At 36.3% G+C, this 14,944-nt stretch overlaps 1 protein-coding gene across 1 annotated transcript; it reads left to right on the plus strand.

Annotated features, from left to right (window-relative positions):
• Positions 1–656: 656 nt before the first annotated feature.
• LOC106151677 (uncharacterized) lies at positions 657–13,305 on the plus strand. Its single transcript, XM_013525045.2, has 8 exons — positions 657–751; positions 2,513–2,638; positions 2,762–2,887; positions 8,950–9,072; positions 9,948–10,070; positions 10,952–11,074; positions 11,351–11,495; positions 12,154–13,305. The coding sequence occupies exons 2-8, from the start codon at positions 2,522–2,524 to the stop codon at positions 12,330–12,332; spliced, it is 936 nt and encodes a 311-aa protein (XP_013380499.2). The 5' UTR covers positions 657–751; positions 2,513–2,521; the 3' UTR covers positions 12,333–13,305.
• Positions 13,306–14,944: the final 1,639 nt, after the last annotated feature.

Here is a 14,944-nt window from a genome sequence, read left to right on the forward strand (position 1 = left end):
GGATATCTGTGGAAAATCAATATCGCCCTGGTAGAGTGTAATGAATACCTGTTGTGTAAACCCTGCGGGGAATCTATTCAGTGCCTTTTAACTTCCCAATAAATAGATATCGGATAAGAGGTGTTATAAAGGTCACGTCGAATCGTTTATCTATGGAGACATTTTAGGCATGATAATAGTTATTATTAAAATGCTACATGTACGTTCGTGTTGAAACATATACATGTAAAGTTGAGGTTTTTCTGGGTTAAACAACAGCGACAGGATTACAAATTGATCACAAAATGTATTTTTTTATCCTAAAGTGGTTTAAGTGATTCATTTCATTAAAGAAAAAACTAAATTTATCCAAAAGTTGTTCTGGGAAAATGGTATTTCGATATTTTTTTGGTTTGTTTCACTTTCTATCTTTTTTTATTACCCTAAAAGTATATATTTTTTTATTACCCTAACCTCCATGATCAACCTTTTAAGGTGACAATGCATGAATGAGATTTTAAATATACAACCAGCAAGTACTGTTTTCTTTTCCTTTCTTTTCTTTTCTTTTCTTTTCTTTTCGAAGATTAAATAACTTAGTTATCTTTAAAAGACGCACCAGGTATATAGTCACTGTAAAAGGGGCGATGACGTAGAGGTCACGAGATCTACACTGATGTGGGATCGGCAATCCTAAGATAACCAAAACAGCCTCGTCTCTCAGCTAAGGGTGCCGCTTCTATAGAACTCGTCAAGCAGGCGACTGTTACAGGTGAGTACGCCAAGCGTTTGGCAAGTTCCTTGGCCGCCGTTATTCTCATTTTCTGCTCTAACATGTATCAAAAGTAAAAAGTAACCTAGTATATCAAATGCATCTACTGTAATGGGTCAAATGCAAATAAAACGAGGGTTCAGATTCTGTCTGTTTTGCAAAGTGAAGCTGAATTACTCTGAACAATTAAGGTATAAATTTTCTCATTTATATAAGACTTGCGCTCAATATACCAAAACCAAACTTTAAAAAGGAATAATGAAAGCTGCATTGTTTAATAGGGTAGAGCCTCGTTTTTTTATTTGTTTTGCTATTTATTTTTTCATTTTCTGATAAAATAACCATTAGATTCCTACAATTCATTCTGCTTTATATGCCTTGTATTAACCGATTCGCCCACAGTCTTGGGGAAAATTTGAATTAAGTTATGGGGTTTCTATATGTGTTAATATGTGTTTATGTATAAAATACCATTTTGCTGATAAAAAACAACGAAAATCCCCTCAAAAGAAAATATAAAATGTAGGAGTCCATATTTCTCCTTGCAAAGGTTAGGGTATTTCCATACTCTCACCATTTTCGCTTTTAAGACCAACTATAGCTGTGCAAAGCGAAGAGACAGCAGGTAAGTCCCTGGCGATCGAACCCACGGAGCCATGCACAGTAGGCGAGCGCTGTACCATTCGAGCAATCCGGACCAGTAGCATCTCTTGACATTCAGATATGATTCAGAGAATTGAAATAATTAAAAAAATATCACAATTACTACAATACATATTGATGCACTTGAGTGCTCTTTTTAAAACCACTTTAAATATCTCTGTTAATGATAACCAAGGGCCTGGTTTCATTGCCACTTGGTGCAGCTTTGTCTTCATTTCAATTCATAATCAACTGATGACATTTAGTCTCAACTTATCAGTATAATGATTTACTAAAATTTTCGATTGTCCTAAGATTTGACACCGGCTGCCGAGGTAGTCATCAAATTAATGTGGAGATCATGGCAGATGTAAATTTAGGGCAGAAATACCATATTTCAAAGTACAGTTCATTCTGTGAAAACAGTACAGCTTAACAAAAATAATAATTACTTTGTTTCAAAATTATTTTAAAATTATTTTTAAAATACACACAATGGAAAAAAGAAGTGTCACCCCCTGAATCAGAGTAATCAAAGTAGGCAAATTTTGAGTAGTTTTAATGCCTGGTCTACTTATAATGTGACTAATGAGTATAATACTGCTGTACCATGGAATTGCTTTTTTTTTTTTTTTTTTTTTTTTTTGTGAAATTTGATGTTAATAAAAATTATAGCAGGAGCATATCATTCCACAGTAATTTATCTCCCCCAAAGTATTGGTTCAGTAGGGGTGACACTTCTATTTTCCATTGTGTGTATGTCCGTATAATTTTGATAATATCCTAATGAAGTTTTTCAATAGCATGCCGTATGTGTTAGTGAAAGCCAGGATAGCCATATTGCGTAATTACGGTATTTTATAAAAAAACATACGGAAGTGTACGCCTATATATCTTTAATTCGTATCTCCATAAAATCAGTATTAAGGTCGACCATATTAAGATTACATACAGTACAAGGAGATTTCAGTTGAAATAGATCACACGCGCACACATATGAATAGATAAATGAACAATAGAAGATATATTAATAAAAAATAATTAAATAACATTCACTTCTGATTTTAGTGACGCTTCAGTCCTCATATCATAGTATCACTCTCTGCCTTTCTGTTTCAGATCTGCAAAATGGCACAACCCATGACAACGTTCCCGGAGGCCTATCCACAGCAGAACCCACACTATGGGTACGACCAAGGACCTCCGCCTGCATACAATCCTGCACCGTCTGCACCTCAAACACAGGTGTGTAATGGGGTATTCCTTGGGGCGAGACGATTTTAACCGCATCTGTTCAGAAAGTTTACCTTTATCATACCTTTTATATCTTACCTTTAGATAGTATTACTCTCTGCCTTTCTGTTTCAGCTCGGCAGCATGGCACAACCCATGACAACATTCCCGGAGGCCTATCCACAGCAGAACCCACACTATGGGTACGACCAAGGACCTCCGCCTGCATACAATCCTGCACCGTCTGCACCTCAAACACAGGTGTGTAATGGGGTATTCCTTGGGGCGAGACGATTTTAAGCGCATCTGTTCGGAAACCCCAACTGAAGTTTGGAGTTGTTACGTGAAAGAAGGAGGGGTGGGGGGGGGGGGGGGGGCGGGTGACGCCTGGATATCAGGACTTTAAAGTACATTTATTAAAACAGGTCACTAACGTATGATTGTCACCTACACGATTTTGATAGAATAATTACTCAAAATCTACATTTTTAGCATTGGTCTGTATGGATTTCATGAGCTTTTTTTACGCCATTATTTCGATTAGGTGGTCGTGAACCAGCCCGCTCCTGCGACAACCAACACCGTGTTCGTCACAACTCACGTCAAGCCGCCCAGCCACATGAGGCTGTCCATCCTTGTGCTGGTGCTCTTCAATCCGGTCTTGGGACTAATTGCTCTCGTATTTTCAAGTAATTTCTGCCTAAAATGTTAAAAAAGGAGAGAGAGAGAGAGAGAGAGAGAGAGAGAGAGAGAGAGACCCAGCGGGGAGAGAGTCATAGTGATTTTTACTACATATTCACAGATATGCCTCTGGCTAATTGATGGCGTTTTTTTTACTGTACAGAGAGCATTTATGCATGGAATTAGTTTCATCATTAATTTATTTCATCATTCTGGCCTCTAGTATAGAGCGCTCTTTAATACCGTTTCTTTTAAATGGAATTATAATAAGCGGTATTTACATTTACATTTAAGAAAAAAGAATTCGGCGCCCAAACACGAATTGGTTTAAGCTCAGGGAAATTGGTCTTATTTGGTGCACACCGCTGCGCCAAATGTACTTTGATTTATGAAGAAAATCCTGTATTTAGCATTACAAATAATTAAACCATAAAATACTGCTTTATCTTCACACACACACTCACAGTGTCACATACACACACACACACACACACACACACACACACACACACACTTCACGAACACACGCGCGAACCTCAAGATATGAAGATTTCAGTCATACACACCTATAATACTAGTCACAGAGATTCACAGTAGAACGGTCGTTCGCACGTCCTTGCATTACACACAACATGATACTAAGATACGTAAATTTCTTTCTTTCTCTTTAGTTTTATCGGACAGCGACTACGGTGCCGGAAATTTGGAGGGCGCCCGGAGCAAGGGGAAGATAGCCTTGGGGCTAAACATCGCTGGCATTGTGATAACCACCATTGTGATAATCGTGGCCATAATTTGTCATTTCGTGGAAGTAGCGGAAGTTGCCAATTTAGTCTATGACGAAACCTAACTATAAACGTAAAGTTGCTTTGGCTCATATTCACAAAAGAAGATCTGTGCTTGAGGACTATTCTTTCCCTTTACGTAAAATGCCTTTATTAACGGCAAACCACTGTTCAAAAAGTTTCATGCAAGATTTTGTGAGTAAGCTACCTACATGATACTGGATGTATTGTTTATAGTCAGTATTTTATTAATATTGACTATGAACAATGTAACTAGTAAGGTGTTGATAATCAATACTTTATTAATATCGATTACAAAAAATGCAATTATGCATGTAGTATGATGTTTATTATCAATATTTTCTTAATAGTTTTTCTGTCAATCGTTCAGTGTTTTTGAGTTCCATACTCCCTGCTTGCGTGCTTATTATTATAATAACTATTATATTTTTGTTGAAATAAATTTAATTTTCCAATAACCCAAGGATTATAAAGAAATGATGAATTCTAATCAAGCACCATGGACTTAAAACTGAAATGTAGGATACTTTGTGATCACCTTACTACTTTGATGAATTGAATGTGGTGAATTACACAAAACGTACAAATGTTAAATAACACAAATTAATTAAACCAGGATTAACATTTTGAATATGAAAAAATGAATCTTTTTATACATTTACACAATTGTCTTTTTTACTTTATTTTTATGCAACTTGTGAAATTTGAGTCAAGCAATGTGATTACGGGTTTTAAAAAATATTTAAAATAGTAAATAGAAACATCTGGGATATTGTAAAAAATCTGTTACAATTATCAAATAAATATGTAAATAAAATATAAGGCTTCGCCAGTAATTGTTTTAATCTGTCTATACTCAGGCCTACCCAACTACCAGACTCGGCAGCAAATGATCCTACAATTCACCGGTAGATCGCACTACACTACCCGTTTTCAAGGTGTGTATCAGTACGCGCTTCGAAGTAATAGACCCATTCCCATAGATTTTAGATCGATTTATCCTTGTGGGGAGTCTCACTAGATTACTGACAGCTGAGCCGGCTTAAGCGTCTGCCCCGCCTACTAAAAGCTGTAAGGGGGTAATTAACTATGGTGCGCTCGGCTGACTGCAATGTAGCGTGAACTCCCAGGGAGCTAGGTCGATCTAAATCTAAATCTCTGGATCGATCTAAATCTCTGGGAATGCCGCCTCAGACGCGACACCGCTCTTGCCTACTACGCGATGTGATAGTGATGATTCGCAAACTTCAAAGTATTGCATCACCACTCAAAATTTGTTCGAGGTATGATACTGTGAAATGCGTACTGACATTCTGTTACAGCTGTATGAGCCAAATCTGGGTATCCGTCGTAAAATACAGCCCTCTTATCATTTTTTTCCGATGACCTAATGTCTTTTTGTATGGCCAAATCAAAACTAGAAAATAAGATATATTTGCATTGCTAACGTTAAATATATGTAGAGGTAAGAATTAAGGGTATCCTTGATTTTTGTTCAATTATTCATTCACCAGTCCCTGGAAATTTAAGTTGATCTATACAGATAAATATTTAACTCGGTCAATTGCCGGTCGACTAATTCGATTGCTCATTGTCTATCTCACCGGACCAGTCGATGAAAGATAATTATTATCCTTGATAAATGTGATCAAATACTGAAGTGCAGCTTAACCTTGCTCTTTTCTCAGAGAGAGCGTACATATTATACAGTGACGGCAGTGGGAATGAGACATTTAATCACTGTAACACAACGGCCCAATAAATAGATATCGGATAAGAGGTGTTATAAAGGTCACGTCGAATCGTTTATCTGTGAAGACATTTTAGGCACGATAATAGTTATTATTAAAATGCAACATGCACGTGCGTGTTGAAACATATACATGTAAAGTGGAGGTTTTTGTGGGTTTAACAGCAGCGACAGGATTACAAATTGATCACAAAATGTATTTTTTTATCCTAAAGCAGATTAAGTGATTCATTTCATTCAAGAAAAAACTAAATTTAATCAACAGCTGTTCTTGAAAAACGGTATTTCAATTTTTTTGGTTTGTTTCACTTTCCATCGACTTTACAGTCGAAATCATGTTAAAAGTCTTTTTATTACCGTAACCTCCATGACTAACCTTTTACGGTGACAATGGGATTTTTAATATACAACCAGCCAGTGCTGTTTTCTTTTCGAAGATTAAATAACTTAGTTATCTTTAAAAGATGTCCCAGGTATATAGTCGCTGTAAAAGGGGCGATGACGTAGAGGTCACGAGATCTACACTGATGTGGGATTGGCAATCCTAAGATAACCAAAACGGCCTCGTCTCTCAGCTAAGAGCGACGCTTCTATAGAACTCGTCAAACAGTCGACTGTTACAGGTGAGTGCGCCAAGCGTTTGGCAAGTTCCTTAGCCGCCGTTGTGCTCATTTTCTACTCTAACATGTATCAAAAGTAAAAAGTGACCTAGTATATCAAATGCATCTACTGTAATGGGTCAAATGCAAATAAAACGAGGGTTCAGATTCTGTCTGTTTTGCAAAGTAAAGCTGAATTACTCTTAACAATAAAGGTATAAATTTTCTCATTTATATTAGACTTGCACTCAATATACCAAAACCAAACTTTAAAAAGGAATAATGAAAGCTGCATTGCTGTAACCAGGGTAGAGCCTCGTTTTTGTTTGTTTGTTTGTTTTTTTTTTTTTTTTTTCTGGTAAAACAACCACGGAAATTCCTACAAGGCACTCTCCATTATATGCCTTTTATTAACCGATTCGCCCACAGTCTTGGGGAAAATTTTGAATTAAGTTATAGGGTTTCTATATGTGTTAATGTATAAAATACCATTTTGCTGATAAAAAACAACGAAAATCCCTTCGAAAGAAAATATTAAATGTAGGAGTCCATATTTCTCCTTGCAAAGGTTAGGGTATTTCCATACTCTCACTATTTTCGCTTTTAAGACCAACTATAGCTGTGCAAAGCGAAGAGACAGCAGGTAAGTTCCTGGGGATCGAACCCACGGCGCCATGCACAGTAGGCGAGCGCTCTGAGCCATCCGGACCAGTAGCATTTCTTGACATTCAGATATGATTCAGAGAATTCAGATAAAATAAAATTTCACAATAACTACATTAAATAGTGATGCACTTGAGTGCACTTTTTAAAACCACTTTAAATATCTCTGTTAATGATAACCAAGGGCCTGGTTTCATTGCCACTTTGTGCAGATTTGTCTTCGTTTCAATTCATAAATCAGTTGATGGCATTTAGTATCAACTTTTCAGTATAATTATTTACTAAAATCTTCGATTGTCCTAAGATTTGATGCCGGCTGCCGAGGTAGTCGTCAAATAAATGTGGAGATCATGGCAGATGTAAATTTAGGGCAGAAATACCATATTTCAAAGTACAGTTCATTCTGTGAAAACAGTACAGCTTAACAAAAATAATAATTACTTTGTTTTAAAATTATTTTTGTCGTAAGAAAAAAGGAATATATCAACAATGCACTGGTTACCTTCTATGTACAAAAATCAGAGATTAAGACAATTTCTTAAAATTCTTATCAGTATCGACTCCGTTCAGCTAGCGGAATATCCGATCGTGAAAACAATACGCTCAAGATGTTAAACCCACTATGACTTGCCTCTGGTTGTCTAGAGCATCCAACGCACGTCACGCACATCATCAAGACTCTCGACTCTTAAGTTTTTTTAAGGGGTTTGGACTTTATCATCTTCTCGCTATCCTTCATAAATGGAAATTTAGAAAATCGCTCTGCGTAAGGCGAAATGTAGCCAGGTTAATACAAGTATCACTTTACACAAGCGTATAATGGAGGCGTTAAACAATAACATTGGGAAAAAGACACTGGATGCGTTCTGCCAGCGCTGGAGGGGGGTAAAAAGATTTATATCTTGTCAGCAGTTGAACGGTCAAGTGCGCATATCTGTTTCCGATAATAAAACATCAGCTGGCCAAAGTTAATGGAGAGGACTTTGGCATCAAGGAGTGTTTTTTAAGGACACATAGATATCAAAATACACACAATGGAAAATAGAAGTGTCACCCCCTGAATCAGAGTAATCAAAGTAGGCAAATTCTGAGTAGTTTTAATGGCCTGGTCTACTTATAATGTGACTAATGAGTATAAAACCGCTGTACCATGGAATTGCTTTTTTTCAAAATTATTTTAAAATTATTTTTAAAATACACACAATGGAAAAAAGAAGTGTCACCCCCTGAATCAGAGTAATCAAAGTAGGCAAATTTTGAGTAGTTTTAATGCCTGGTCTACTTATAATGTGACTAATGAGTATAATACCGCTGTACCATGGAATTGCTTTTTTTTTTTTTTTTTTTTTTTTTTTTTGTGTAATTTGATGTAAATAAAATTATAGCAGGAGCATATCATTCCACAGTCATTTATCTCCCCCAAAGTATTGGTTCAGTAGGGGTGACACTTCTATTTTCCACTGTGTGTATGTCCGTATAATTTTTTGATAATATCCTAATGAAGTTTTTCAATAGCACGCGGTGTGTGAAAGCCAGGATAACCATTTTGCGTAATTACGGTATTTTATAAAAAAAAAAAAAAACATACGGAAGTGTACGCCTATATATCTTTTATCGTATCTCAATAAAATCAGTATTAAGGTCGACCATATTAAGATTACATACAGCACAAGGAGATTTCAGTTGAAATAGGTCACACATATGAATAGATAAATGAACAATAGAAAATATATTAATAAAATATAATTAAATAACATTCACTTCTGATTTTGGTGACGTTTCAGTCCTCATATCATAGTATCACTCTCTGCCTTTCTGATTCAGCTCGGCAGCATGGCACAACCCATGACTACGTTCCCGGAGGCCTATCCACAGCAGAACCCACACTATGGGTACGACCAAGGACCTCCTGCATACAATCCTGCACCGTCTGCACCTAAAACACAGGTGTGTAATGGGATATTCCTTGGGGCGATACGATTTTAAGCGCATCTGTTCAGAAACTTTACCTTAAGTTATGAGTGACTGCGTAAAAGAAGGAGGGGTGTGGGGTGTGGGGGGGGGGGGGGGAGGTGACGCCTCATAAAACAGGACTTTAAAGTACGTACATTTATTAAAACAGGTCATTTACGTATGATTATCACCTACACAATTTTGATAGAATAATTACTGAAAATCTATATATTTTAGCATTGGTCTGTATGGATTTCATGAGCTTTTTTCGCCGTGTCCGTACAATTTTGATAAGTTTTTCAATAGCACGTGGTATGTGCATTGTGTCAGAAAGAGAATTAAATAGGGAAGAAGTATATCTGACATCATTTGGTATGCTTTTTATAGTGAAAGCCAGGAAAAAAATATTGCGTAGTAAAGGTATTTGATAAAAACATACGGAGAGAAGTACGCCTATTATATCTTTAATTCGTATCTCCATAAAATCAGTATTAAGGTCGACCATATTAAGATTACATACAGTACAAGTAGATTTCAGTTGAAATAGGTTTCAAGTTTACCTCAAACAAACAGGGTCCATGATGCCATGAAAATAACATTGTGCAAATTCTTCCTTTCTTCTCTTATATTGATTAATGCTACTGAACTTGATAATTGCGACCGTACGGCATCTACCGGTAGAACTGCAAAGTTATTAATTACAACTAACGATATACTACACGAACACACACGCGCACACATATGAATAGATAAATGAACAATAGAAGATTAAAGATATATTAATAAAAAATAATTAACTGCATGGCTTCTGATTTTAGTGACGTTTCAGTTCTCATATCATAGTATCACTCTCTGGCTCTCTGTTTCAGCTCGGCAGCATGGCACAACCCATGACTACGTTCCCGGAGGCCTATCCACAGCAGAACCCACACTATGGGTACGACCAAGGATCGCCTGCATACAATCCTGCACCGTCTGCACCTAAAACACAGGTGTGTAATGGGGTATTCCTTGGGGCGATACGATTTTAACCGCATCTGTTCAGAAACTTTACCTTAAGTTATGAGTGACTGCGTAAAAGAAGGAGGGGTGGGTGTGTGTGTGTGTGGGGGGGGGGGGGGAGGTGACGCCTCATAAAACAGGACTTTAAAGTACGTACATTTATTAAAACAGGTCATTTACGTATGATTATCACCTACACAATTTTGATAGAATAATTACTGAAAATCTATATATTTTAGCATTGGTCTGTATGGATTTCATGAGCTTTTTTCGCCGTGTCCGTATAATTTTGATAAGTTTTTCAATAGCACGTGGTATGTGCATTGTGTCAGAAAGAGAATTAAATAGGGAAGAAGTATATCTGACATCATTTGGTATGCTTTTTATAGTGAAAGCCAGGAAAACAATATTGCGTAGTAAAGGTATTTGATAAAAACATACGGAGAGAAGTACGCCTATTATATCTTTAATTCGTATCTCCATAAAATCAGTATTAAGGTCGACCATATTAAGATTACATACAGTACAAGTAGATTTCAGTTGAAATAGGTTTCAAGTTTACCTCAAACAAACAGGGGCCATGATGCCATGAAAATAACATTGTGCAAATTCTTCCTTTCTTCTCTTATATTGATTAATGCTACTGAACTTGATAATTGCGACCGTACGGCATCTACCGGTAGAACTGCAAAGTTATTAATTACAACTAACGATATACTACACGAACACACACGCGCACACATATGAATAGATAAATGAACAATAGAAGATTAAAGATATATTAATAAAAAATAATTGACTGCATGGCTTCTGATTTTAGTGACGTTTCAGTTCTCATATCATAGTATTACTCTCTGCCTTTCTGTTTCAGCGCGGCAGCATGGCACAACCCATGAGAACGTTCCCGGAGGCTTATCCACAGCAGAACCCACACTATGGGTACGACCAAGGACCTCCTGCATACAATCCTGCACCGTCTGCACCTAAAACACAGGTGTGTTATGGGGTATTCCTTGGGGCGAGACGATTTTAAGCGCATCTGTTCGGAAACCTAACCTAAAGTTTTGAGTTGTTACGTGAAAGAAAGAGGGGTGGGGGTGGGGGAAGGAGGTGGGGTGACGCCTGGATATAAGTGACCATTTATTAAAACAGGTCACTTACGTATGATTGTCACTTACACGATTTTGATAGAATAATTACTGAAAATCTACATTTTTAGCATTGGTCTGTATGCATTTCGTGAGCTTTTTTACGCCATTATTTCGATTAGGTGGTCGTGAACCAGCCCGCTCCTGTGACAACCAATACTGTGTTCGTCAGACCTCGTGTCAAGCCGCCCAACTACATGGGGCTGTCCATCTCTGTGCTGGTGATGCTCAATCCGCTCTTTGGGACAATTGCTCTCATCTTTTCAAGTAATTTCTGCCTAAAATGTCAAAAAAAAAAAAAAGGAGGGAGAGAGAGAGAGAGAGAGGGAGGGAGAGAGAGTCAAAGTGATTTTTACTAATTGTTCACAGATATGCCTCTGGCTATTTCATGGCATTTTTTTCTTCTTCTGTAAAGAGAGTTTTTATGCATGGAATTAGTTTCATTATTCTGCCCTCTAGTATAGGGCACTCTTTGATACTGTTTCTTTTTAAATGAAATTATAAGAAGCGGTATTTACATATATATATATATATATATATATATATATATATATATATATATATATATATATATATATAAAGAATTCGACGCCCAAACACGAGTTGGTTTAATCTCAGGGAAATTCGTCTTATTTGGTGGACACCGCTGCGCGAAATGCACCTTGATTTTATGAAAAAAAAACTGTATTCAGCATAACAAATACTTAAACCATAAAATGCTGCTTTATCTTCACACACACACACACACACACACACACACACTGTCATTCAACGACAGTGAAATCGAACTTCAAGATATGAAGATTTCAGTCATACACACCTATAATACCAGCCACAGAGATTCTCAGTAGAACGGACGTACGCACGTCTTTGAACTACACACATCATGATACTAAGATACGTGAATTTCTTTCTTTCTCTTCAGTGTTATCGGACTGCGACTACGGCTCCGGAGATGTGGAGGGAGCCCGGAGCAAGGGAAAGATAGCCTTGTGGCTAAACATCGTTGGAATGGTGACAAGCATCATTGTGACAGTCGTGGCCATTGTTTGGTATTTCGTGGAAATAGGGGCAGTTTCCGATTCAATCTATGACGAAACCTAACTATAAACGTATAGTTGCTTTGGCCAATGTCCACAGAAGATCTGTGCTTGAGGACTATTCTTTCCCTTTACGTAAAATGCCTTAATTAATGGCAAACCACTGTTCAAAAAGTTTCATGCAAGATTTTGTGAGTAAGCTTCCTACATCATACTGGGTATATTGTTTATAATCAGTATTTTATTAGTATTGACTATAAACAATGTACCTAGTAAGATGTTTATAATCAATATTTTATTAATATCGATTACAAGCAATGCAATTATGCATGTAGTATGATATTTATTATCAATATTTTCTCAATAGCTTTTCTGTCATTCGTTCAGTGTTCAGAGTTCCCTACTCTGCGTGCGTGCTTATTATTATAATAATAATTATTATTTTTTGTTGAAATAAATTTAATTTTGCATTAACCCAAGGATTATAAAGAAATGATGAATTCTAATGAGGCTTTAAACTGAAATGTAGGTTACTTTGTGATTACCTTACTACTTTGCAAAATTGATGAATTGAATGTGGTGAATTACTCAAAACTTACAAATGTTAAAACAATACATTTCGACATTTCCACCATTGTTCTTATCCACTCATTCTTTATACATAGTGAGGTGGGAATTAAATCAGGCTAAATATTACGGTGTTTGAACGAAGCATTTCTGGCTGTACATAGACAACTCTGGAAAATTGTTGAAAATGGTATCAAATGAAAGCGAAGACAACCGTAATGAACTCCTAATAACGTGAAGATGTGATTAGTGTACCCTTCTTTTCCATGATTAACATTCTGAATATGAATAAATATATCTTTATATATATTTACACAATTGTCTTTTTTTACTTTATTTTTATGCAACTTGTGAAATTTGAGTCAAGCAATGTGATTACGGGTTTAAAAAATATTTAAAATAGTTCATAGAAACATATGTGATATTGTAAAAAAAACTGTTACATTTATCAAATAAATATGTAAATAAAATTTAATTGTTATTGTTTTAATCTGTCTATACTCAGGCCTACCCAACTACCAGACTCGGCACCGAATGATCTTATAATTCACCGGTAGATCAGACTACTCTACCCGTTCTCAAGGTGTGTATCAGTACGCGCTTCAAAGTATCAGACGCGACACCGCTCTTGCCTACTACGCGATGTGACAGTGATGATTCTCAGCGGGGTTTGAAACTTCAAAGTATTGCATCACCACTCAAAATTTGTTCGGGGTATGATACTGTGAAATGCGTACTGACATTCTGTTACAGCTGTATGAGCCAATTCTGGATATCCGTCGTAAAATACAGCCCTCTTATCATCTTTCTCCGATGACCTAATGTCTTTTTGTATGGCCAAATCAAAACTAGAAAATGAGATATATTTGCATTGCTAACGTTTAATAGTATGTAGAGGTTAGAATTAAGGGCATCCTTGTATGTGTAATGTTAGTAATTGACAGCCACGAATGAACAAGGAGTAGGGAGTGTTAAGTAGTGTTACTTGACTTGATTGACATGACCTTGTTGTACTTAAGCGCAGAATGTTATGTAAACTGGAAAAACTTATAAATTGTAGATAGCGTAGTTAGAAAGTGATAATAAAGGATATGAAGGAACATGGTAGTTGTTAAGTTCTTACCTTGCGTAACAAGTAAGTCAAAGTCAGTAACGTCGTCACATATGTTGTGCCCTCTTTGTATTTTATTGGTTGTTATTATCAAAGTAATCCCTACAATGGAATGAAGTAAGTACATGATTAATTTATGTTTTATTAATTTCCTTTTTTTTTAAATTATCGATTTATTCAATTTTACAAAATATTTATACATTGTACGACGTTCAATCATCAGCACGTGCTTTTACGTCACGTGCACTTAACGTCACGCATGGACGAAGCAGGTTGTTGTCCATGTATCGCGTATCCTTGACTTTTGTTTAATTATTCATTCATCAGTCCCTGGATAAGGGGCATATGCCAAAAGCTTCGTCGTTTTCATTCATATTTATGTTGATCTACACAGATAAATATTTAACTCAATCAATTGCTGGTTGACTAATTCGATTGTTCGTTGTCGATCTCACCGGACCAGTTTTGGAACAAAGACTGCTTTTTATAATGTGTTGTTAAATTTCAGTCAATAAGACTGCTTTTTATAATTTGTTGTTAAATTTCAGTCCATCTTGCTTATTTTTCTCTACCCCAACTTTCCTCCTAGATTTGCTTCTTAGTAAATCGCAATCATTTCGCACTGCCTTTAAACCGAGAGAGGTCGTCCGATTGTGGTTAACAATTTTATGTCCAACGAAATCTTATCAACACAAGGGGAACAGCTACCACATCTTGTTCCATGTGTTTTGATATCACTACGTAGTAAAGGAAGTAGATTATATGTCACCATGACACATCTATAAATGTTGTGCAATATCTGAGTGCCGAAGAACGGCAATCTAGTCATTGTTCCTTGTTTATACATATACATGTATGTCTGCACTACATGTAATATAAAGAGTATTATACGTATATGGCAGACGCTCAAAAAAAAAAAAAAAAAAAAAAAAAAAAAAAAAAAAAAAAAAAAAAAAAAAAAAAGAGCGTACATACTATACAGTGACGGCAGTGGGAAT

The sequence above is a fragment of the Lingula anatina genome, chromosome 7, assembly GCF_051362555.1.
Source record: "Lingula anatina isolate TDL-2025a chromosome 7, LinAna3.0, whole genome shotgun sequence".
Lineage (NCBI taxonomy): Eukaryota > Metazoa > Brachiopoda > Lingulata > Lingulida > Lingulidae > Lingula > Lingula anatina.

Bases quoted from the DNA above. Each gene is read 5' to 3' on its own strand.
- LOC106151677 (XM_013525045.2), top strand. From the start codon at position 2,522: ATGGCACAACCCATGACAACGTTCCCGGAGGCCTATCCACAGCAGAAC. The intron at 10,071-10,951 runs GTGTGTAATGGG...TTTCTGTTTCAG, and splicing joins CGTCTGCACCTAAAACACAG to CGCGGCAGCATGGCACAACC. The intron at 11,496-12,153 runs GTAATTTCTGCC...CTTTCTCTTCAG, and splicing joins AATTGCTCTCATCTTTTCAA to TGTTATCGGACTGCGACTAC.